This window comes from Stegostoma tigrinum, chromosome 34, assembly GCF_030684315.1.
Source record: "Stegostoma tigrinum isolate sSteTig4 chromosome 34, sSteTig4.hap1, whole genome shotgun sequence".
NCBI lineage: Eukaryota > Metazoa > Chordata > Chondrichthyes > Orectolobiformes > Stegostomatidae > Stegostoma > Stegostoma tigrinum.
Genome location: NC_081387.1, coordinates 23,606,682 through 23,630,662, shown reverse-complemented (window position 1 = coordinate 23,630,662; position 23,981 = coordinate 23,606,682). Strand labels below are relative to the sequence as shown.

General features: G+C 46.9%; 1 protein-coding gene across 1 annotated transcript in view; it reads right to left on the bottom strand.

The window, feature by feature from the left end:
* LOC132206244 (butyrophilin subfamily 1 member A1-like) overlaps positions 1-23,981 on the bottom strand; it is an 85,478-nt gene that overhangs the window by 33,324 nt on the left and 28,173 nt on the right. The window contains exon 2 of the mRNA XM_059639622.1: positions 350-432. Within this exon, the coding sequence (XP_059495605.1) occupies positions 350-407 (58 nt within the window). The 5' untranslated portion in view covers positions 408-432. The remainder of the gene's footprint in view (positions 1-349; positions 433-23,981) is intronic.

Genomic DNA, 23,981 nt, shown 5'->3' with positions numbered 1-23,981 from the left:
GGTAGCTGATTAATATTTCACTTAGTCACTGTCATCTTTCCATGATTGCAAAACCAAATGGAATAATTGTACAGCTAAAGGTAAATCATTTACAGTTTTCACACAAAAAGTCCTGAATTTTGAATTGGAATTCTCAAACCTCCTTTGTAAAAAATATCCAGGGTATGATTTAACAAAAATGGCAAGTGACTCATAGAATCGCTGTAAATTAGTGGCACAGACATTCTTCCCTATCTTATAGAGATCCTGATCCTGGTAAAAAAAGTGAATGGACATTCAGAATCAGTGTGAGCACCAGCACTGGAGAGCTCCGAGGAATTTCACTGCAACCGGTTACAATGATCCTTACCATTCACCGAGTCCTGAATCACAAGCAGTAACAGCACAATGTGGGGAAGACCTTCCATCCTGAAGTCTCAGCAGAAGAATTGCCTGAGAGGGAGAGAAGTGATAGTCTATTTATTTGTCACCAATCTCATGTTACACAGACAGTGCAGTCATACCATTGTTGAACAGGCTCTGCAACACTTATACAAAGTTTTTGGTGAAATATAAATTCTCTGAGCCTGAGGTTCCTGAACTCTGCTTGTGTTACATTCTGCGAACATTGCCATGTTAATATCTTTTTCTCCTTGTAATTTGTTTATTACTTCTGTATGCAATGTCTCTGGAGTTTTTCAGAACATGCTATGATTGTTTGGCATTCATCTGCAGATTAATCTTGAATTAAAGGCTAAATGTTTGATCTGAAAGCTTTTCCACTGGCCTGTCATTGTTGCCCTCATGACTTGGTCCCCAACAGGAACTGAGTACCTGATGGATGGTGTGCTGTGCACAGCGCCTTTAGAATATGCAGTGGCCATGCTGATGGTTTGATGCACAATATCTCCGATATCCTAGATAATAAAATGTGAGGCTGGATGAACACAGCAGGCCAAGCAGCATCTCAGGAGCACAAAAGCTGACGTTTCGGGCCTAGACCGTTCATCAACAACTGCACCTCCCAGTCGCAAACCATTTCCACTCCCCCTCCCATTCTCTAGATGACATGTCCATCATGGGCCTCCTGTACTGCCACAATGATGCCACCCAAAGGTTGCAGGAACAGCAACTCATATTCCGCCTGGGAACCCTGCAGCCATATGGCATCAATGTGGACTTCACCAGTTTCAAAATCTCCCCTTCCCCTACTGCATCCCTAAACCAGCCCAGTTCGTCCCCTCCCCCCACTGCACCACACAACCAGCCCAGCTCTTCCCCCCCACCCACTGCATCCCAAAACCAGTCCAACCTGTCTCTGCCTCCCTAACCGGTTCTTCCTCTCACCCATCCCTTCCTCCCACCCCAAGCCGCACCCCCATCTACCTACTAACCTCATCCCACCTCCTTGGCCTGTCCGTCTTCCCTGGACTGACCTATCCCCTCCCTAACTCCCCACCTATACTCTCTCCACCTATCTTCTTTACTCTCCATCTTCGGTCCGCCTCCCCCTCTCTCCCTATTTATTCCAGTTCCCTCTCCCCATCCCCCTCTCTGATGAAGGGTCTAGGCCCGAAACGTCAGCTTTTGTGCTCCTGAGATGCTGCTTGGCCTGCTGTGTTCATCCAGCCTCACATTTTATTATCTTGGAATTCTCCAGCATCTGCAGTTCCCATTATCTCCGATATCCTGACTGGCAATTTCCACTAGCCCTTCTCACCCTTTGAAGATCTCAAGTCAAGGGTTGACAGGGGCTGTGTGATTCCAAGAGCAAACCCATTGTTCTGTTGTGATTGGCCTGAATCAAGGAATTGTGTAACAAGGAACATACTCCTAACTACCTTAACAAGGCCACCACAAGGAGTGTCCAAGATAACAAATTGTGGAGCTGGATGAACACAACAGGCCAAGCAGCATCTCAGGAGCACAAAAGCTGATGTTTCAGGCCTAGACCGTTCATCAGAAAGGGGGATGGGGTGAGGGTTCTGGAATAAATAGGGAGAGATGGGGAGGCGGACCGAAGATGGAGAGAAAAGAAGATAGGTAGAGAGGAGAGTATAGGTGAGGAGGTAGGGAGGGGATAGGTCAGTCCAGGGAAGATGGACAGGTCAAGGACGCGGGGTGAGGTGGTAGGTAGGAAATGGAGGTGCGGCTTGAGGTGGGAGGAAGGGATGGGTGAGAGGAAGAACAGGTTAGGGAAGCAGATTCAGGCTGGCTGGTTTTGGGATGCAGTGGGGGAAGGGGACGAGCTGGGCTGGTTTTGTGATGCAGTGGGTTAAGGGGAGATTTTGAAGCTTGTGAAGTCCACATTGATACCATTGGGCTGCAGTGTTCCCAGGCGGAATATGAGTTGCTGTTATTGCAACCTTCGAGTGGCATCATTGTGGCACTGCAGGAGGCCCATGATGGACATGTCGTCTGAGGAATGGGAGGGGGAGTGGAAATGGTTCACAACTGGGAGGTGCAGTTGTTCGTTGCGACCAAGCGGAGGTGTTCTGCAAAGCGGTCACCGAGCCTTCGCTTGGTTTCCCCAATGTAGAGGTAGCCACACCGGGTACATTGGATACAATATACCACATTGGCAGATGTACAGATGAACATCTGCTTGATATGGAAGGTCATCTTGGGGCCTGGGATAGGGGTGAGGCAGGAGGTGTGGGGGCAAGTGTAGCACTTCCTGCGGTTGCAGGGGAAGGTGCTGGGTCTGGTGGGGTTGGAGGGGAGTGTGGAGCGGGCAAGAGATCACGGAGAGAGTGGTCTCTCTGGAAGGCAGACAAGGGTGGGGATTGAAAGATAGCTTGGGTGGTGGGGTCGGATTGTAGATGGCAGAAGTGTCGGAGGATGATACATTGTATCCGGAGATTGGTGGGGTGGTTTGTGAGAACGAGGGTGATCCTCTGGGGGCAGTTGTGGCGGGGGCAGGGTGTGAGGGATGTGTTGTGGGAAATACGGGAGATGCAGTGAAGGGCGTTCTCGACCACTGCAGGGGGAAAGTTGCGGTCCTTGAAGAACGTGGACATTTGGGATGTGCGGGAGTGGAATGCCTCATCCTGGGCGCAGATGTGGCGGAGGCGGAGGAATTGGGAATAGGGGATGGATTTTTTGCAGGCGGTTGGGTGGGAGGAGGTGATTCCATCCCCTATTCCCAATTCCTCCGCCTCCGCCGCATCTGCTCCCAGTTCTTCTCCTCCCCCGACTCCATCACAAAACCAGCCCAGCTCGTCCCCTTCCCCCACTGCATCCCAAAACCAGCCCAGCCTGACTCTGCTTCCCTAACCTGTTCTTCCTCTCACCCATCCCTTCCTCCCACCTCAAGCCGCACCTCCATTTCCTACCTACCACCTCATCCCGCCTCCTTGACCTGTCCATCTTCCCTGGGCTGACCTGTCCCCTCCCTACCTCCCCACCTATACTCTCCTCTCTACCTATCTTCTTTTCTCTCCATCTTCGGTCCGCCTCCCCCTCTCTCCCTATTTATTCCAGAACCCTCGCCCCCATCCCCCTTTCTGATGAAGGGTCTAGGCCTGAAACGTCAGCTTTTGTGCTCCTCAGATGCTGCTTGGCCTGTTGTGTTCTTCCAGCCTCACATTTTATTATCCTTCATAAGCATGTTATTCACTACATTTCATACTTTATACATTCCGAACTGAGTAAAGGCATGGCAGAGAGACAAGAACGACAGTGTAAACATTTTGCAATAACAACGGAGAGTTTGCTTTTTCCCAGAGCAGAAAACCAAATGGGAGGCCACCTCAAGTTCAGATGTCATGTCGATTTTAGAATTTCGACTCAAGTTTGACTGTCCATTTCCAGGTTTACTGAAAGACCATTGACACATTTTCACATCCCAAACTAATAATCAAGATTGAACCTGCCCACTGTCCTGTTTGTGGGCTCCTGTGTTCAACAGCATAGCTTTTGTTTTTGATAAACTGGAAGATAATGAGGAGTCCAAAGGTCTGGTAAAGATAAAGGAGAACTGAACAGTTTTTATCGGTGTATTAACAGTAGACAGGTTATAAAAGGGGAGTGGTGGAGCTGATCAGGGGTCAAAATGGAGACCTGTTGATAAGGAAAAGATATGGTTGAGTTTCGAAATGAGTATTTTCTGTCATTCTTCATCAAGAAAGTGGGTTTTACCGACAGCAGATGAAGGAAAATGTTCTGCAGCGTCAGATGAGAGAATATTATATAAAATAGAGCAATGGAAAAGTAATATATATAAAAGGGAAATTAACCCAGTCGAGATGAGGTTCATTCCATGTTGTTTAGGGACGTAAGGTTCGAAATCGAGGAGCTGTTGGTCGCAGGGTTCTAACCGTGATTAGATATAAACCTGATGCCCAGGGACTGAATGTTCCACCCTGGTTTTTCCTTCACAACAGAACGTGGGTGTCCCTGGCTGAGAAGTTGGTGGTGAACTGCTTTTTGGAGCCGCTGCAGTCCACTGCTGTAGGTAGCCCCACATACCATTAGGGAGGAATTTCCAGGATATTGTCCCAGCGACAGCGAAGGAACAGCGATATATTTCCAAGTCAGGATGGTGAGTGGCTCAGAGGGGAACTTGAAGGTGGTGATGTTCCCATTTTTCTGCTGCCCTTTATCCCTATAGATAGTAGAGGTTGTGGGTTTGGGAGTTTGTGTCTGAGGAAAATTGGTGCATTTCTGCAGAGTATCATGCAGATAGGGCACACACTGCTGCTACTGAGCATCGGTGGTGGAGGGACAGAACGCTTGTAAATGTGGTGCCAATTAAACACGAGTTACATTGTCCAGGATGGTGTCATGCCTCTTGAGTGTTTTTGAAGCTGTATCCATCCAGGCAAGTCTGGAATATTCCATCACATTCCTGGATATTACTTTTTTGATGATGGACATGTTTTGGGCAATCAGGAAGTGAGCTGTTTGCTGCTGTATTCCCAGCCCCTGACCCGTTCTTGTAGCCACTGTATTAAACGGTGAGTCCAGTTCAATTTCTGTGTCAATGGTAACCTCCCAGGATGTCAATAGTGGGGCAACCAGTGATGGTAATATCACTGAATGTCAGCAAACAATGAGTAGATTATCTCTTATTGGAGACGGTCATTGCCTGGCATTTGCCTGGCACGAATGTGACTTTCCACTTGTCAGCCCTCTCCTGGACATTGTCCAGATCTTGTTCCATTTGGACGCGGACTGCTTCAGTGTCTGAGGAGTCGTGATTGGCACTGAACATTGTGCAATCATTGGCGAACATCCCCACTACTGACATTACGATGGTGACCTCCACCAACCACGGCCATCTTCCTCCGTGTCAGGTATGACTCCAATCATCAGAGAGATTCCCCCGAAACCCATTGATCCAGTTTTGCTGGGGCTCCTTGATGCCACACTCAGTCAAATACAGCTCTGTCACTCTCTCCTCACCTCTGGAATTCAGCTCTTTTGTTCATGTCTGAGCCAAGGCTGTAATGAGGTCAGGAGCTGACTGGCCCTGGCGGAGCCCAAACTGGGCGTCACTGAACAGGTTACTGCTGAGCAGGGGCAGCTTGATAGCACTGTTCATGACACCTTCCATCACTTTACTGATGGCGTGGGAATTGGCCGGGTTGGATTTGTTCTGCTTTTTTGTGGACAGATATACCTGGTCAATTTTCCACATCTTCGGTTGGATGCCAGTGCTGTAACAGTACTGGAGCAATCTGTGTTACACCTCACAGGGGTATTGAGCTCGACATCAAGTCCTGCCATTCCGAGAATTATCATTAAATTCAATATTGTGTAAAAGTGCACAGAACTCTGTGGGTGTAACTGCTCCCCAAGGAGTGGTTCCAAGAAGGTAACTCACCACTAACTGCTCCAGGGATGGAACACATTTCAGTTACAGGAAGTAGAGATTTTACAGGTTGGAGCGAGTGCTTCCCAAAGTTGAATGGCCATTCCTATTCCTGAAATACGTTAAGGACTTGGATTTAGACAAAACATGTCGTGCAAAAAAACCTGAACGTGCAGTAAACAAGAGGAAATTAGCAACAGATCTCGAGAGATTATAAGCAGACTTGTTGAACAGCCACATGGCAGATGAAATTCACTGCAGGCAACTTTGTGACAGTTTTGACTTGCATTGCTTCTGCCAGGTCACTCTGCACACAGGAATACACACATCTCTCAATAGACAATAGGTGCAGGATTAGTGATAATGGGAACTGCAGATGCTGGAGAATCCAACATAATAAAGTGTGAAGCTGGATGAACACCGCAGGCCAAGCAGCATCTCAGGAGCACAAAAGCTGATGTTTCGGGCCTAGACCCTTCATCAGAGAGGGGGATGGGGTGAGGGTTCTGGAATAAATAGGGAGAGAGGGGGAGGCGGACTGAAGATGGAGAGAAAAGAAGATAGGTGGAGAGGAGAGTATAGGTGGGGAGGTAGGGAGGGGATAGGTCAGTCCAGGGAAGACGGACAGGTCAAGGAGGTGGGATGAGGTTAGTAGGTAGGAGATGGAGGTGCGGCTTGGGGTGGGAGGAAGGGATGGGTGAGAGGAAGAACAGGTTAGGGAGGCAGACACAGGTTGGACTGGTTTTGGGATGCAGTGGGTGGAGGGGAAGAGCTGGGCTGGTTGTGTGGTGCAGTGGCGGGAGGGGACGAACTGGGCTGGTTTTGAGATGCGGTGGGGGAAGGGAAATTTTGAAGCTGGTGAAGTCCACATTGATACCATTGGGCTGCAGGGTTCCCAAGGCCATTCGGCCCTTCAAGCCAGCATCACCATTCATTATGATCATGGCTGATCATCCACAATCAGTATCCTGTTCCTGCCTTATCCCCATAACCCTTGATTCCACTATCTTTAAGAGCTCTATCCATCTCTTTCTTGAAAGTATCCAGAGACTTGGCCTCCACTGCCTTCTGGGGCAGAGCATTCCATATATCCACCACTCTCTAGGTGAAGAAGTTTTTCCTCAACTCTGTTCTAAATGGCCTACTCCTTATTTTTAAACTGTGTCCTCTGGTTCTGGACTCACCCATCAACGGAAACATGCTTCCTGCCTCCAGAGAGTCCAATCTCTTAATAATCTTGTACGTCTCAATCAGATCCCTTCTAAACTCAAGAGTATACAACCCCAGTTGCTCCGATCTTTCAACATATGATAGTCCCGCCATTCCGGGAATTGACCTTGTGAACCTACGCTGCACTCCCTCAATAGCAAGAATGTCCTTCCTCAAATTTGGAGAACAAAACTGCACACAATACTCCAGGTGCGCTCTCACCAGGGCCCTGTCCAGCTGCAGAAGGGCCTCTTTGCTCCTACACTCAATTCCTCTTGTTGTGAAGGCCAGCATGCCGTTAGCTTTCTTCACTGCCTGCTGTACCTACATGCTTGCTTTCATTGACCGATGTACAAGAACACCTAGATCTTGTTGTACTTCCCCTTTACCTAACTTGACTCCATTTAGATAGTAACCCACCTTCCTGCTCTTGACACCAAAGTGGATAACCACACATTTATCCACATTAAATTGCATCTGCCATGCATCCGTCCACTCACCTGGCCTGTCCAAGTCACCCTGTATTTTCATAACATCCTCCTCACATTTCACACTGCCACCCAGCTTTGTGTCATCAGCAAATTTTCTAATATTACTTCCAATGCCTTCGTCTATATCATTAATGTATATTGTAAACAGCTGCGGTCCCAGCACCGAACCTTGTGGTACCCCACTGGTCACTGCCTGCCATTGCGAAAGGGACCCGTTTATCACTACTCTTTGCTTCCTGTCAGCCAGCCAATTTTCAATCCAAGTCAGTATTTTTCCCCCAATACCATGTGCCCTAATTTTGCTCACTAATCTCCTATGTGGGACTTTATCAAAGGCTTTCTGAAAGTCCAGGTATACTACATCTCTGGTTCTTCCTTGTTCATCTTCATAGATACATCCTCAAAAAACTCCAGATGATTCGTCAAGCACAATTTCCCCTTCGTAAATCCATGATGACTCTGACCCATCCTGTTACTGCTATCCAAATGAGTTATAATTTCATCTTTTATAATTGACTCCTGCATCTTTCCCACCACTGACGTCAGGTTAACTGGTCTATAATTCCTTGTTTCCTCTCCCCCTCCTTTCTTAGAAAGTGGGACAACATTAGCCACCGTCCAATCCACAGGAACTGATCCTGAATCTGTAGAACATTGGAAAATGATTGCTAATGCGTCCATGATTTCTAGAGCCACCTCCTTAAGTACTCTGGGATACAGACCATCAGGTCCCGGGGACTTATCAGCCTTCGGACCTAACAGTCTATCCAACACTATTTCCTGCCTAATATAAATTCCCTTCAGATCATCCATTACCCTAGGTCCTTCAGCCACTGTTACATCTGGGAGGTTGCTTGTGTCTTCCCTAATGAAGACAGATCCAAAATACCTATTCAACTCTTCTGCCATTTCCTTGTTTCCCATAATAAATTCATCTGTTCCTGTCTTCAAGGGCACAATATTAGTCGTAACCATTTTTTTTCTTTTCACATCCCTAAAAAAGCTTTTACTATCCTCCTTTATATTTTTGGCCAGTACCTCATTTTTTCTCTGCATATTGCCTTTTTAGTTATCTTCTGTTGCCCTTTAAAAGTTTCCCAGTCCTCCAGCTTTCCGCTCATCTTTGCTATGTTATACTTCTTCTCTTTTATCCTTATACAGTCCTTAACTTCCCTCGTCAGCCATGGCTGCCCCTGGCTCCCCTGAGGATCTTTCTTCCTCTTTGGAATGAACTGATCCTGCACCTTCTGCATTATATCCAGAAATACCTGCCATTGTTGTTCCACTGCCATCCCTGATAGGGTATTGTACCATTGAACTTTGGCCAGCTCCTCCCTCATAGTTCCTTAGTTCCCTTTATTCAACTGCAATACTGACACTTCCGATTCTCCCTTCTCCCTCTCAACTGCAGATTAAAACTTATCATATTATGGTCACTACCTCCTAATCGCTCCTTTACTTCGAGGTCCCTGATCAAATCTGGTTTGTTGCACAACACCAGATCCAGAATTGCCGTCTCCCTGGTAGGCTCCAGTACAAGCTGTTCTAAGAATCCATCTCGGAGGCACTCTACAAACTCCCTTTCTTGGGGTCCAGTACCATCCTGATTCTCCCAGTCTACCCGCATGTTGAAATCCCCCATAACAACTGTAGTGATACCTTTGTGACAGGCCAATTTCAATTCCTGATTCAACTTACACCCCACATCCTGACTACTGTTTGGGGGCCTGTAGATAGCTCCCATTAGCGTCTTCCTACCCTGAGAATTTCTCAGCTCTATCCATACTGACTCTGCATCTCCTGATTCTATGTGCCGCCTCACTAGGGACTGAATATCATTCCTCACCAACAGGGCCACCCCACACACTCCGCCCATCAGCCTGTCCTTTCGATAGCACGTATAGCCTTGAATATTCATTTTCCAGGTCTGTCCACTTGGAGCCACGTCTCAGTTATCCCCACAACATGGTGCTTGCCAATTTCTAAATGAGCCTCAAGCTCAACCACCTTATTTCTTATGCTTCGTGCATTCATATATAATATTTTTACTTTGTTTCTCCCCTCACCCTTCCTATCAATCCCTATTTCACTTGGCCATACTGTACGATCCCTTCTTGAGTTTTCTGCTCGCATCTACATAAGATGCGTCTTGTGGCTCTTACACTATTTCCTCAGTGCCAACTCACTTTGTGCTGACCTGCTTGCATTGCTGACCAGCACAGAGGGAGAAGTAGGCACCTTATCACAGTGGAAAGCATTGAACTACCAGGGGGACTGATATGTTGCTGTATGGCACTGGGCTGCGTCACACCTACAGCTTCCGCCAGCAGGATCTGGAATGCAGAATTGGACGTGGCTACAAAAAGTAATCAGATAGGCAACAGGATAAAAATAAATTGCAGGGAAATGGGCAAAGAGCAGGGAGTGGAGCTCAGTGAATTACTGTTGCAGAGAGCTGGCACAGACTGGAACAGCTGAACGGCCCTCACTTGTGCTGTAACCAGTCACTGAATCTCTGACGACAATTCACTTTCAGACAAAAAATTACTTTTTGTGATGTGACCAAATCACTTTCTCAAAAGCAACTTTAACAACATCTTTCCAACAGCAGAGAGATCAGAACTGAATGCAGTTTTCCAAAACTGGTCCAACCAATGTCCTGTACAGCCGCAACACTACACCCCAACTCCTGTACTCAATGCACTGACCAATAAACACAAGCGTCCTGTGTTATACTGTTCTATGTTCTCTGTTCTCTACCAAATGCATACTTCACTGTACTGTCACCCTGAAACTCCTCTTTCAAGGAAATATGAACCTGCACTCCAAGGTTCAGCAACACTTCCCAGGACATTACTACTAAATGTGTAGGTTCTGTCCTGATTTAGCTTTCCAAAATGCAGCACTTCACATTTATAAAAATTAAACTACATCTGCCACTCCTTTGTCCAGCGGCCCTTTTGATCATGATCTCGTCATACTCCTCGCTCATCACAGAATCATAGATACACTGCAGTGTGGAAACAGGCCCTTCGGCCCAACAAGTCCGCACCGATCCTCAGAGCATCCTTTGTGGTCCACAACACTCTCAATTTTGATGTCGTCCACAAACTTACCAACCATACCTCCACTGTTCACATCTTAGTCATTTATATAAATGATGAAAAGCAGTGGACCCAGCATGGATCCTTGTATCACACCATTGGTAACAGGCCTTCAATCTGAAAAACAAGCCCCCACCACCACCCTCTGGCTCCGATATTCCAGCCAATTTTACATCCAAATGGTTCGCTCTCCCTGAATTCCATGTGATTGAACCTTGCTAACCAGCCTACCCTGTGGAACCTATCGAACACCCTGGTGAAGTCCATACAGACAACATCCATCACTTTACCTTCATCAATCTTCTTTGTCACTTCCCCAAAGAACTCAATCAAGTTAGTGAGACACAATTTCCTATGCATAAAGCTATATTGACTATCCCTAATCAGTCCTTGTTATTCCAAATACATGTCCGTCCTGTCCCTGAGATCTGGAGTGTGACCTAGTCAGAGAGCAGGTAGAGAGAATGGGTTTCTTACCTGAAAGGTAACTGGCGAACCAAGTGAGTATTTATGAAATTCCAGAATTTTCACAGTCACTGAGATTGATACCACCGTTTTATTCCCAAATTATTGAATTAAATCAGTTTATATTTCCCTGTGCTCCATGACTCAAAGATTGGTGGGAGTGGAATGAGCTTCAGTTCGTGGGCACTGGGACCAGTACTGGGACAGGAGGGAGTGGTTCTGATAGGATAGGCTTCACTTGAACCGTGTTGTAACCAAAGCCCCAGTGAATCAGATAACAAGGGCTGTAGAGAGAGCTTTACATTGATTAGACAGGGGAAAGTTATGGGAGAGGTCAAATGCAGGTTTCCAAACCTGGTGAGATAATAATGTTTTTCCAGGATGGGATAAGCACAATAGCAAGAAATGACCTTGGATCAGAAGATGTAGAATCCATACAAGCACGAAATAAACACAGGATGAAAACTCTGACGGGGTAATCTGTAGCTCCCAGAGAAGTAGCTGCATGGTAGGACAGAGAACATTAGGAGATATGGAGCACATGTGACAAAGTACATTAATCATGGATGACTTTAATCATCATTTGAATGTGATGTGGGATTGGCAGAGATTGGCATGAAAAAGGATTCAGGGCAGTTTCCTCAAGCAATATGTTATGGATCCAACCAGGCATCAGGGCCTTTTTTTAAAGGGATGGTGATATGTAATGAGGCAGGTTGAATAAATAATGATGGAGTAAAATATCTCCAAGGAAACTGCGACAATAATATCATAAAATGTAGCATTCTGTTTGACAAGGAGAAAGTTGGTTTGGAATCAGAAGTGTTAAGCTTAAATAAGAACAAGAACAAAGAAAAAGCAAATTACAGCACAGGAACAGGCCCTTCGGCCCTCCAAGCCTGCACCAATCCAGCTCTTCGATCTAAACCTGTTGCCTCTTTTCCAAGGATATGTATCCCTCTGCTCCCTGCCCATTCATGTATCTGTCCAGATACGTCTTCAATGACACTATCATGCCCACCACCCTCAGTGTAAAGAGCTTTCCACGCATATGTCTCTTCACCTTTTCCTCTCTCACCTTGAAATCATGACCCCCTAGTAATTGAGTCCCCGACTCTGGGAAAACGCTTCTTGCTATCCACCCTGTCTATACCTCTCATGATTTTGTAGACTGCAATCAGGACCCCCCTCAACCTCTGTCTTTCTAATGTAAATAATCCTCATCTACTCAGCCTCACTTCTTAGCTAGTGCCCTCCGTACCAGGCAATATTCTGGCGAACCTCTTCTGCATCCTCTCCACATCCTTTTGGTAATGTGGCGACCAGAACTGTACACAGTATTCCAAATGTGGTCAAACCAAAATCCTATACAACTGTAACATGACCTGCTTGTACTCAGTTCTCAGTCTGATGAATGAAAGCATACTCAGTTCTCAGTCTGATGAATGAAAGCATGCCATATGCTTTCTTGACCACTCTCTTCACCTGTGTTGCCACCTTCACAGTGCAATGGACCTGAACACCCAGATCTCTCTGTGCATCAATTTTCCCCAGAGCTGTTCCATTTACCGTATTGTTCGCACTAAAACTGGATCTTCCAAAATGCATCACCTCGCGTTTGCCTGAATTGAACTCCATCTGCCATTTCTCCGCCCAACTCTCCAATCTATCTATGTTCTGCTGCATTCAACAACAGTCCCCTTCACTATCTGATACTCCACCAATCTTAATGTCATCTGCAAACTCGCTAATCAGACCATCTATACCTTCCGCCAGATCATTTGTGTATATCACCAACAACAGTGGTCCAATCACAGATCCCTGTGGAACACCACTGGTCACAGTTCTCCATTTTAAGAAACTGCCTTCCACCACAACTCTCTGTCTCCTGTTGCCCAGCCAGTTCTCTATCCAGAGATAATGGGAACTGTAGATGCTGGAGAATCCAAGACAACAAAATGTGAGGCTGGATGAACACAGCAGGCCAAGCAGCATCTCAGGAGCACAAAAGCTGGCGTTTCGGGCCGAGACCCTTCATCAGAGAGGGGGATGGGGTGAGGGTTCAGGAATAAATAGGGAGAGAGGGGGAGGCGGACTGAAGATGGAGAGAAAAGAAGGTAGGTGGAGAGAGTATAGGTGGGGAGGTAGGGAGGGGATAGGTCAGTCCAGGGAAGACGGACAGGTCAAGGAGGTGGGATGAGGTTAGTAGGTAGATGGGGGTGCGGCTTGGGGTGGGAGGAAGGGATGGGTGAGAGGAAGAACAGGTTAGGGAGGCGGACACAGGTTGGACTGGTTTTGGGATGCAGTGGGTGGAGGGGAAGAGCTGGGCTGGTTGTGTGGTGCAGTGGGGGGAGGGGACGAACTGGGCTGGTTTAGGGATGCATTTGGGGAAGGGGAGATTTTGAAACTGGTGAAGTCCACATTGATACCATTAGGCTGCAGGGTTCCCAGGCAGAATATGAGTTGCTGTTCCTGCAACCTTCGGGTGGCATCATTGTGGCACTGCAGGATGCCCATGATGGACATGTCATCTAAAGAATGGGAGGGGGAGTGGAAATGGTTTGCGACTGGGAGATGCAGTAGTTTGTTGCGAACTGAGCGGAGGTGTTCTGCAAAGCGGTCTCCAAGCCTCCGCTTGGTTCCCCCAATGTAAAGGAAGCCACACCGGGTACAGTGGATGCAGTATACCACATTGGCAGATGTGCAGGTGAACCTCTGCTTAATGTGGAATGTCGTCTTGGGGCCTGGGATAGGGGTGAGGGGAGAGGTGTGGGGGCAAGTGTAGCATTTCCTGCGGTTGCAGGGGAAGGTGCCGGGTGTGGTGGTGTTGGAGGGCAGTGTGGAGCGAACAAGGGAGTCACGGAGAGAGTGGTCTCTCCGGAAGGCAGACAGGGGTGGGGATGGAAAAATGTCTTGGGTGGTGGGGTCGGATTGTAGATGGCGGAAGTGTTGGAGGATGATGCGTTGTATCCAGAGGTTGGTGGGGTGGTGTGTGAGAACGAGGGGGATCCTCTTTGGGCGGGTGTGGCGGGGGCGGGGTGTGAGGGACGTGTTGCGGGAAATACGGGAGACGCGGTCGAGGGCGTTCCCGATCACTGTGGGGGGAAAGTTGCGGTCCTTGAAGAATTTGGACATCTGGGATGTGCGGGAGTGGAATGTCTTGTCGTGGGAGCAGATGCGGCGGAGGCGGAGGAATTGGGAATAGGGTAATGGAATTTTTGCAGGAGGGTGGGTGGGAGGAGGTCTATTCTAGGTAGCTGTGGGAGTTGGTGGGCTTGAAATGGAGATCAGTTCCAAGCTGGTTGCCTGAGATGGAGACTGAGAGGTCCAGGAAGGTGAGGGATGTGCTGGAGATGGCCCAGGTGAACTGAAGGTTGGGGTGGAAGGTGTTGGTGAAGTGGATGAACTGTTCGAGCTCCTCTGGGGAGCAAGAGGCGGCGCCTTCCCCTTCCCCCCTTCCCCAACTGCATCCCTAAACCAGCCCAGTTCGTCCCCTCCCCCCACTGCACCACACAACCAGCCCAGCTGTTCCCCTCCACCCACTGCATCCCAAAACTAGTCCAACCTGTCTCCGCCTCCCTAACCTGTTTTTCCTCTCACTCATCCCTTCCTCCCACCCCAAGCCGCACCCCCATCTACCTACTAACCTCATCCCACCTCCCTGACCTGTCCGTCTTCCCTGGACTGACCTATCCCCTCCCTACCTCCCCACCTATACTCTCTCCACCTATCTTCTTTACTCTCCATCTTCGGTCCGCCTCCCCCTGTCTCCCTATTTATTCCAGAACCCTCACCCCATCCCCCTCTCTGATGAAGGGTCTAGGCCCGAAACATTAGCTTTTGTGCTCCTGAGATGCTGCTCGGCCTGCTGTGTTCATCCAGCCTGACATTTTGTTGTCCCAGTTCTCTATCCATCTAGCTAGTACATCCTGGGCCCCATGTGATTTCACTTTGTCCATTTGCCTACCATGGGTAACCTTGTCAAACACCTTACTGAAGTCCATGTATATGACATCTACAGCCCTTCCTTCATCTATCAACTTTATCACTTCCTTAAAGAATTCTGTTAAGTTGGTAAGACATGACCTTCCCTGCACAAAAGCATGCTGCCTGTCACTAATTAGCACATTTTCTTCCAAATGTAAAATCGATACGATCCCTCAGTATCTTCTCCAGCGGCTTCCCTACCACTGACGTCAGGCTCACTGGTCTATAATTATCCTTGCTATCCTTCTTAAACAAGGGGACAATGTTAGCAATTCGCCAGTCATCAGGGGCATCATCCGTGGTCAAGGATGCTGCAAAGATATCTGTTAAGGCACCAGATATTTCCTCTCATGCTTCCCTCAGCTGCCTGCGATAGATCCCATCCAGACCTGGGGACTTGTTCACCCTAATACCTTTTGAATACCCAGCAATTCCCCCATCTTCATGCTGACTTGACCTAGAGTAATCAAACATCTATCCTGAACCTCAACATCCGTTATCTCCCTCTCCTCTGTGAGTACCGACGCAAAGTACTCATAAAGTATCTCACTCATTTTCTGGGACTCCTCGCATAACTTCACTCATATAAGGATATTTCACTCAAATAAGGATGATTATAAAGGAATGAGGGCAGAGTTGATGAGAGTGGAGTGAGAAAGGAGTTTAGCAGCAAAGACTATTGAGGAAAAGTGGGAGGCAGTGAAGAAAATAGTTTGTGGTCCAGCAAAGATACATCTCAATGAGAAATTGACTGATCGTTGACTTCAGAAAGGAAAGAGGAGAACATGCCCCAATCTATAGCAACGGAGCTGAGGTTGAGAGGGTGGAAAGCATCACGTTTCTTGGAGAGGCTCAGTGGTTCGCACTGCTGCCCCACAGTTCCAGGGACCCGAGTTCGATTCCACCCTCGGGCGAATGTCTGTGTGGAGTTTGCACATCCTCCCTGTGACTGTGTGGGTTTCCTCTGGGTGCTCTGGCTCACTCCCACAGTCCAAAGATATGCAGCTTAGGGGGAATGGCAATGCCAAATCGCCCAATGTGTTCAGGGATGTGTAGATTAGGTGTGTTGTTGGTGGATGGCTCTGGGTGGGGCGCTCTGAGGGTCGGTGTGGACATGTCAGGTCAAAGGGCCCATCCCACACTCCAGGGATTCTATCAACCGACAGCCTGTGCGGGGCTTTCCACATAGATGTGCCGGTCGAAGAGGGGCAACAACGCCTCTTTGTCCTCAAATTCGGCACGTCACCAACTTCTACACATGCACCATGAAAGCACGCTGTCCAGGTACGTAACAGCCTGGTACAGCAACTGTTCTGCCCAGGGCCATAGGAAGCTACAGAAGGTGGTGTACACAGCCCTGACCATCACAGAAGCCAACCTTCCATCCATGGACTCCATTTCCATGGCTCGCTGCTGCAAACAGGTGGCCAACATCAGCAAAGACCCATTGCACCCCGGTAACCATCTCCTGCAACCTCTTCCATCAAGCAGATGAGAGAGTCACTTGAAAACCCAGACCAACAGCTTCAGGAACAGCTTCGTCCTGTCTGTTATTAAACTGATGAACGGGCTCCCTAACTTCAAACAATGTTGATCTTGTCTCGCACACACCCTGCGCCAAGTAACCTGTGGGCCTCTGTCTAAGGCTTTTTTGTCACCCTTTGATCTATATGTCTTGCTTACTATGATCTCCCAGTACTGCTCAAAAACAAAACTTTTCACTGTAAGTCAGTACACGTGACATTAAATCAATCAATCGACCAGAAAGGATTATTGGAAAGAGAAGTTAAACAGCAAATCAAAGGAAAAACATACAATGCAGTAAACATTCAGCCACATGATTGGAAAAGTTTTCAAATCCAACTAAAAATGGTTGATAAAAAATAAACAGGGAGAAAATTAACATCCAGGGTAACATTGTAAGTAATATCATGATGGACAGCAAAAACTTCTCTAAATATATAAAACCGAGAGGCCAAAGCAAACATTGGGCCCTTAGAGAATGAGGATGGGGACAAAAAAATTGGAGAACAAGAAAAAAGCAGGCAAGCTGAAGAAAATCTTGGCATCAGTCTTCACAGTGGCAAACATCATTAGCATCCAATTTGACTAAATATACAAGGGGTAAAAGGAAGTGAAGAAATAAATACAGTAACGATCATGAGAGGAAACTCATGGCACTAGAAGCTGATAAGTACCATGGATGTGACAGGATGCATCTTAGGATATTAAAAGAATAAGTCACAATGATAGGGGATGCACATCTTCCAGGAATTCTTTGATTCTGAAGAAGTACAGAGAGGCAGAAAACTGTCAAAGAATGTTCTTGTTCAAAAAAGGCAGAAAGCTAAAAAACATATTAAAAACATTGCTTTTGGGAAACTGGTAGAATCTATTATAAAGAACATAATATCAGAGTATTTAGAAATACACAGTATGACCAATCAGAATCAGCATGGCTTCATCAAGCTGGAATCATGCCTGTCAAATGTACAGGAATTCTTTGCACAGGTAACAGGCAGGATAGATAAAGGGATGTAATATGTAATATATTTGGATTTCCAGGAGGCATTTGATGAGGTAATATACAAAAGGCTGTTTAACAAGCTAAGAGTCCATGTTGGAGGCTGTACATGAGCATGAACAGAGGATGTTGGGCCCATTGTTCTATGCTTTATCATTAGGTTTGTACATCATATCCCAGTGAACACAGTGCATCTGTGTCCTCCCAGTCAAAAGGACAGCAGCCTGGGTGATGGCGGTGATGTGGGAGTGAGGAGCGGCCTGGAGCTGCTGTAAGGGCACAACACTGAGACCACACCACACATAATGACCAGCTTCTTACCCACAAACAAGAGGGAGTGTTCCTTTCACACACTCTGTTTCACTTTGTCCAGAGCGACTCATTCCCAGTTTTAGCAAACAGCCTGATCTCTTGGAATAAAATTCCCTACACATTTAAGCAATCTGCCCTGACAGTGAAGGGAACAAGGATCTCTCAGGCCAATTTCCAGAGAACATGGCCCTCGTTCTTACTCTGATTCATGTTGGTTCCTGAGGGCAGTTTGAACTGGTCAGAGATATTAACCCAGTCTTTACACTGACAGTGAATCCAAGCTGGAGACAGTGATGGGGTCTACATGCAGGGAGATTTTCACCTCCGTGCCTGCACAACCTGAGACCTTCCCCCCTCATATTGCCCCCATCCTGGGGGTGATGGGATTTAGGAAAAGGCCCTATACAACACACCTGGAGGACAGGGGAGAGAGGGCAGTCCTGCCTGGCTGGGACAGCTTTCTGATTCCCACCCACTGATGGCAACTGGGTCACTGCTGTTTGTGTGGGACGGTTCTATCCAAGTGCAGCTTCCCCCATCCCCCAAACCCCATGTTACAGAGTGTGTCCACTCTGTCAGTGTGGGAGATTCTGTCAAAGGCCTTTCTCCGGACCAGGCAGATGAGGCAAGTGCCCACAGCCCCTGACCCACACATGGGCAATGCTATCCCTGAGGAAGGGGAGGCTCACGGAGATGGCCTTGTTGGATACAGCACAGGTCTGTGTGAATAGATCAGCTCAAACTTCACACAGTCACAGAATGATGCTGATGCAGAGGGAGGCCATTCTGTCCATCATGCCAGCACCATCTCCAACATCGTGTCTGGGTCTATGATCTAGGGCCAATCTCCTGCCTTTTCCCCATATCCCTGCACACCATTATCATCCAAAACACCATCCCATACTCTCCCCAATTCCCCAACTGAACCTGCCCCCACTACATTTCCAGGCAGCACATTCCAGGCTCGAACTACTCGCTGTGTGAAAGTGTTTTTCCTCACATTATCCTCGCTTCCCTTGTCCATCTCTCTAAAATGTACAAATTAAATATTTACACAGGGGAAGGGAAGGTTAGTGCATCAATACTCTTTAAAGACCCGACTTAAACAAAGCAGCAAACTGCAATCAATGTGGATGGAGGAATGGCTGAACATTAACTTGCTGCTTTTAAGCGTTGTTCCCCGAGATGAAACACGGAATTATTCAAAGGGCTCGATTCTTTATCTTCAAACACCCAGCGTCTCAGTTTCACCTCAATCTTCCGTCTCCCTTTCCAGTCGCTGTGTCTGACCCTGAGAAGTGAATGTTACACATTGCCTCTCCCTCCTGTTCCCTTATACTGACAGGAACCAGCTCCAGGCTCTGTGCAGCTGATCAGAGACACTGGAGAAAGGTTTCACCTTTTCACTGCACAATCCCCAGCGGCTCCCCGTTCAACTCCTTGGATTTGATTGGGATCTTTCAGCAGGAATAAAATCCACCCGATCCCACTGGGAATGAGCCCTTCCTGAAATTAAAGAGGATTTGGGACTCACCTCTAACTTTCCCACAATCTGATCGAACATTTTCCGCCTTTTCGCGGACAGGTGTGTAAAGAGTAAAGTGGAAGTTTGCAGCTTCCTCCCACACGGAGACCTTTCACTTTCAGAGTTCACTCACTGAGTGCTGCTCCTTCGCTTCCAGATTCTTGGTGCTCGGCTGCTCTCGGAGCGTTTGGCCTTGAGAAAGTAACTCTTCTCCCCCAGGGTCAGAAAGCTGCAACCGGGTCTCTCCATTCCCTCACAATCCCTGTCCCTCCTTTTCCTTCTCTCCCATCTCACTTCATCCGCCTTTCCCCCACTTTCCACATTCCTCTCCTCTCCCACCACACTCCCCTCTGCCAACTTCCCTCAACCTCCCCATGCCAAACATTTCTCTCTTCTCACCAACTGACCCATTTCGCTCTCACTCCCCTCTCCATGCCCCCCTCTTTCCCACTCACCAGCCTCCCTACTCCTCACCACCCCCATTCCCACATTCCTCCCTCCCCTCTCCAATCTCCTCTCCTTTCTCACTGCTCTCCCCACTCATGACCAATGGTTCAACAAGAGGAGAAAGAGGTTGAAGGTGGAGGGTTGTTTTTCAGACTGGAGGCCTGTGACCAGCAGTGTTCCGCAGTGATTGATGTTGGGTCAAACTGTTTTTTGTCATTTTTAGAAAAGATTTGGACAAGAATTTGGTTCGGATGTTAGTGGATGACACCAAAATTGGTGATTCGGTCAACAGTGAAGAATGTTATCTGACATTACAAACAAACATTGATCACTCGTGTCAATGGGCTGAGGGAGTGGCAGATAGAGTTTAATTGGATTAAAATAAGGTATTGATTCTGGTAAAACAGACACGGGCAGGAGTTATACAATTAACAGAAGGGCCTTGGGTAGTGTTGACGAACAGAGAGACTGAGAGGTTCAGGGGCAGGGTTCTTTGAAAGCTGCACTGCAGGTAGAGATGATGGTTGAAAAGGTATTTAGCGCACTTGCCTTCGTTGCTCAGACCATTGAGTATAGGAGTTGGGACGTCATGTTGAGGTTGTACAGGATGTTGATGATGCCACTTTTGGAGTACTGTGTACATTTCTGGTCACCCTGCTACGGGAAGGACATTATTAAATTGGAGAAGGTTCTCAAAAGACTGACCAGGATGTTACTGGGACTGGAGGGTTTGAGTTGTCAGGAGAGACTGGATCGGCTGGGACTTTATTCTCTGCACCTCAGGAGGTTGAGGGGTGACTTTATAAATCATGCGGGACATAGATAAGCTGAATAGCAAAGATCTTTTCCCGAGGGTGGGGGAGATCAAACCGAAAGGGCATAAATTTAATGTGTGAGGAGAAAGATTTAAAAGGGACCTGAGGGGTAACTATTTCACTCAAAGGGTGGTTTCTATACAGAATGAAATGCCAGAAAAAGTAGTAGACTTCGGTACAGTTCCACTTTCGAAGAGATATTTGGATAGATACATGATTAGGAGAGGTTCAGAGGGATATGGGCCAAATACAGGCAAATAGAAGAAAAACATAAGTTGCAGGAAAAGCTCAGCAAGTCTGGCAGTATCTGTGAAGAGAAGTCAGAGTTAATGTTTTGGGTCTGGTGACCCTTCCTCAGCAACTTCTGTTATGATATAGAACATAGAACATAGAACATTACAGCACAGTACAGGCCCTTCAGCCCTTGATGTTGTGCCGACCTGGCATACCGATCTCAAGCCCATCTAACCTACACTATTCTCCAATTTTTCTTCACTGATGCTGCCAGACCTGCTGAGCTTTTCCTGCAACTTCTGGTTTTGTTTCTGATTTACAGCATCTGCAGGTCTCTCAGTTTTAAAGGCAAATGGAACTAGTTTAGTTTGGGAAACTTGGTCAGCATGGACACATTGGACTAAAGGGTCTGTCTCTGTACTGTGTGACTCTAACTTTCCCCATTGTTTACCCCTCCTCTCTTTTTTCTCACCACCTTCCCCACTGACCTCTATCCCCTTCCCATTTCCCACGGTGTCACATCTCCTCTCTCAACATCCTCCCCACTTTCTATCTCATCCCTTCTCTACCCTACCAATTCACTCTTACCAACGTCCTCATTCTCCTTTATTACCCTTTGTCCGCTATCCATCAACCTATGCTCTCTCGCCATCCTCCCTGATATCCTCAATCGCCCTTCCCTTCAATCACCTTCTTCTCTCTCATCATCCTCTCCATGCCCCTCTCCTCTCTCACCCTCCTCTCCTCTAAACTCCTCATTTCCCTCCACTCTCCCTTCTCACCACCGTCCCCAATTCTCTCTATTCTCCTTCCCTCCCAATCTCCAGACCCCATTCCCTCTCCTCCTGGGATGGAATTGTTGGAGTGAATATTGAGTACGAAGGTTGTAAAGCCTCAATTGAAAGATGAGGTTTGATGTCTTGAGCTTTCATAGAGCTTCATTGTGTTGTGGTGATTCTATAAGCATCATTATTGTGGTTTGGGTCCGTCACATTTACACTTCATGCAAGTACTTGCTGGAAGATACATTTCATGAAGGCTTACAGAGCTTTCTTCCTGAAACACGTAGGAATTTTATTTACTTACACGTGGGACATGGTCATCACTCCCTGGCCAGTATTTATTGCCTGTCCCTAGGAACAGGAGCTGGCCATTCAGCCCTCAAGCCTGTTCCACCATTTCATGAGATCATGGCTGAGATGGGATTTGAGAGATGCAGTAAAACTTCTCTCTTTAATGAAGCTTCTGGGAATCTCATCTTTGAGGTGGCTAAATGTCATATTTTATCCTGTAATGCCTCTGTGAAGGCCTTGAGCTGGTTCTTTCAGTTAAAGAGATATGCACATTTGTATGAGTCAGTCATTAATTTGAAGGAATCTGTCACTCAGTCAACTTTGAACACAAGTGGCAAATGTCACAAACCTACAACGGTGCTGCAGGATGTAAACCTTGTCACCTGAAGAGCTTTATTTCAATATTAAAGTAAATGGTCAGAATGTTAGCACCATTTCTTATCTGGCACCTTTCCAACATGGGCCCCTGCCAACCTGACACCTGATCCTCACATCATCCCCAAACTATTCTGAACTATGAAGGACCTGTCAGAATGTTAAAACAGCTCTACATTTCTGAAGGTGCCCTGATAGGACTCTCCTGTTAAAAATGGGAAGATCTTCCCTTACATTAAAAGGAAGGAGTGGAATGGCAATCTATGTGTGATTGCTTCTTATTTAAAAATCTGGCCCCGAGTTTGGTTTTGCAGATCCAGCAGTCAGTGAATGAAGCAGATATTCCAGAAGCTGCAGACATCTGGAATCCTATTTTTGAGAACCCCTCGGTCAAACCTGAAGTCGTTGACTGTGTCCAATTCTCAAGAATTTGAATCCAACTTGACTAGAATCAGAACCGAACATTTATCATCAATCTGCAGCTGTCAGAGATTCAGCTTCATCAGCAAGAAATTCAGTGGATGTGAGAGTTCATCACATTTTATAGAGTCCATCCAAATACTTGGAACACAGGAGATGTCCTTTCCCTTTTTCTTTCGAAAATCCTAACATTTCCAAAAGAGATTTGGTGTGTTTTTATTGGTCCTTGTGTGGAATTGTGCAGTATAATTTTAATTCCAGATCACAGTTTCGGTGCTCACCAGAGTTTGCCCTTTTCTTTCTAAAGGGACTCATGGGACGTGGGTGTTGCTCCCCGAGCTCACATTTATTGCCCAGGCATCATTGCCCTTGAGAAGGCGATGCTGTTTTCTTGACCCACTGCAGTCCATATGCTGTCGAAGACACAGATACAGGGAGCAAACCCTGGGATTTTGAACCAGTGAAGGTGAAGGAATGGCAATATATTTCCAAATCAAGAGTAAGTTTTACTTATAATGCGAAGACTGCATATTTTTCTTTTGGAGTGCAACTGGAATGGAAGTTGGACATTGCTGTGTGGAGGAAATATAAGGATAGTTTTGCAATGTGCAAATTTAATGGCATCTGTTGAAAGTTGTACACATCTCTGATTCTTTTGGGATGAGGGAGATTGTTACATTACTGAGATGACTGTTTCAAACTAAAGAACAACTGCTTGACAGCAGCTTTCTGATTGGTCCTGTGTGTAATGCAGCCAGGGAGATATCGGAAGCCTGACCAAGGGAATAGCTCCCTCTCCCTTTGCTGTGTGACACACGCTCCGCCCTGAAAAGAGAAAGTCTCTCCCTCATCATCGAGAGAGTTTCAAAAGCCTGCAGGAAAGAAACAGTTCCCTTCCTTTTTCACTGTGAGTGGAAAAGACAATCAAGAACTTTGAAAAGGAAGAATTCCATGACTGAAAAAGACCGAGGTCCATTGCGGAGAAAAGAAACAAACATTCACAAAGAGGGATGCAACTTAACCCACACTGCAGGAAATGGGAAATCTATTTTTCTTTTGTCACTTGGAAAACATGAAGTTGGTTTACAATAAATGGTTATTTTTCCTATTGGGACAAACCCTGGTGTGAATTAATTTTAACCTGAATCAGAGTCAGTTCGACAAATTGGGCATCTTGGTGATTTAATTGGGTATTTACACATTTGT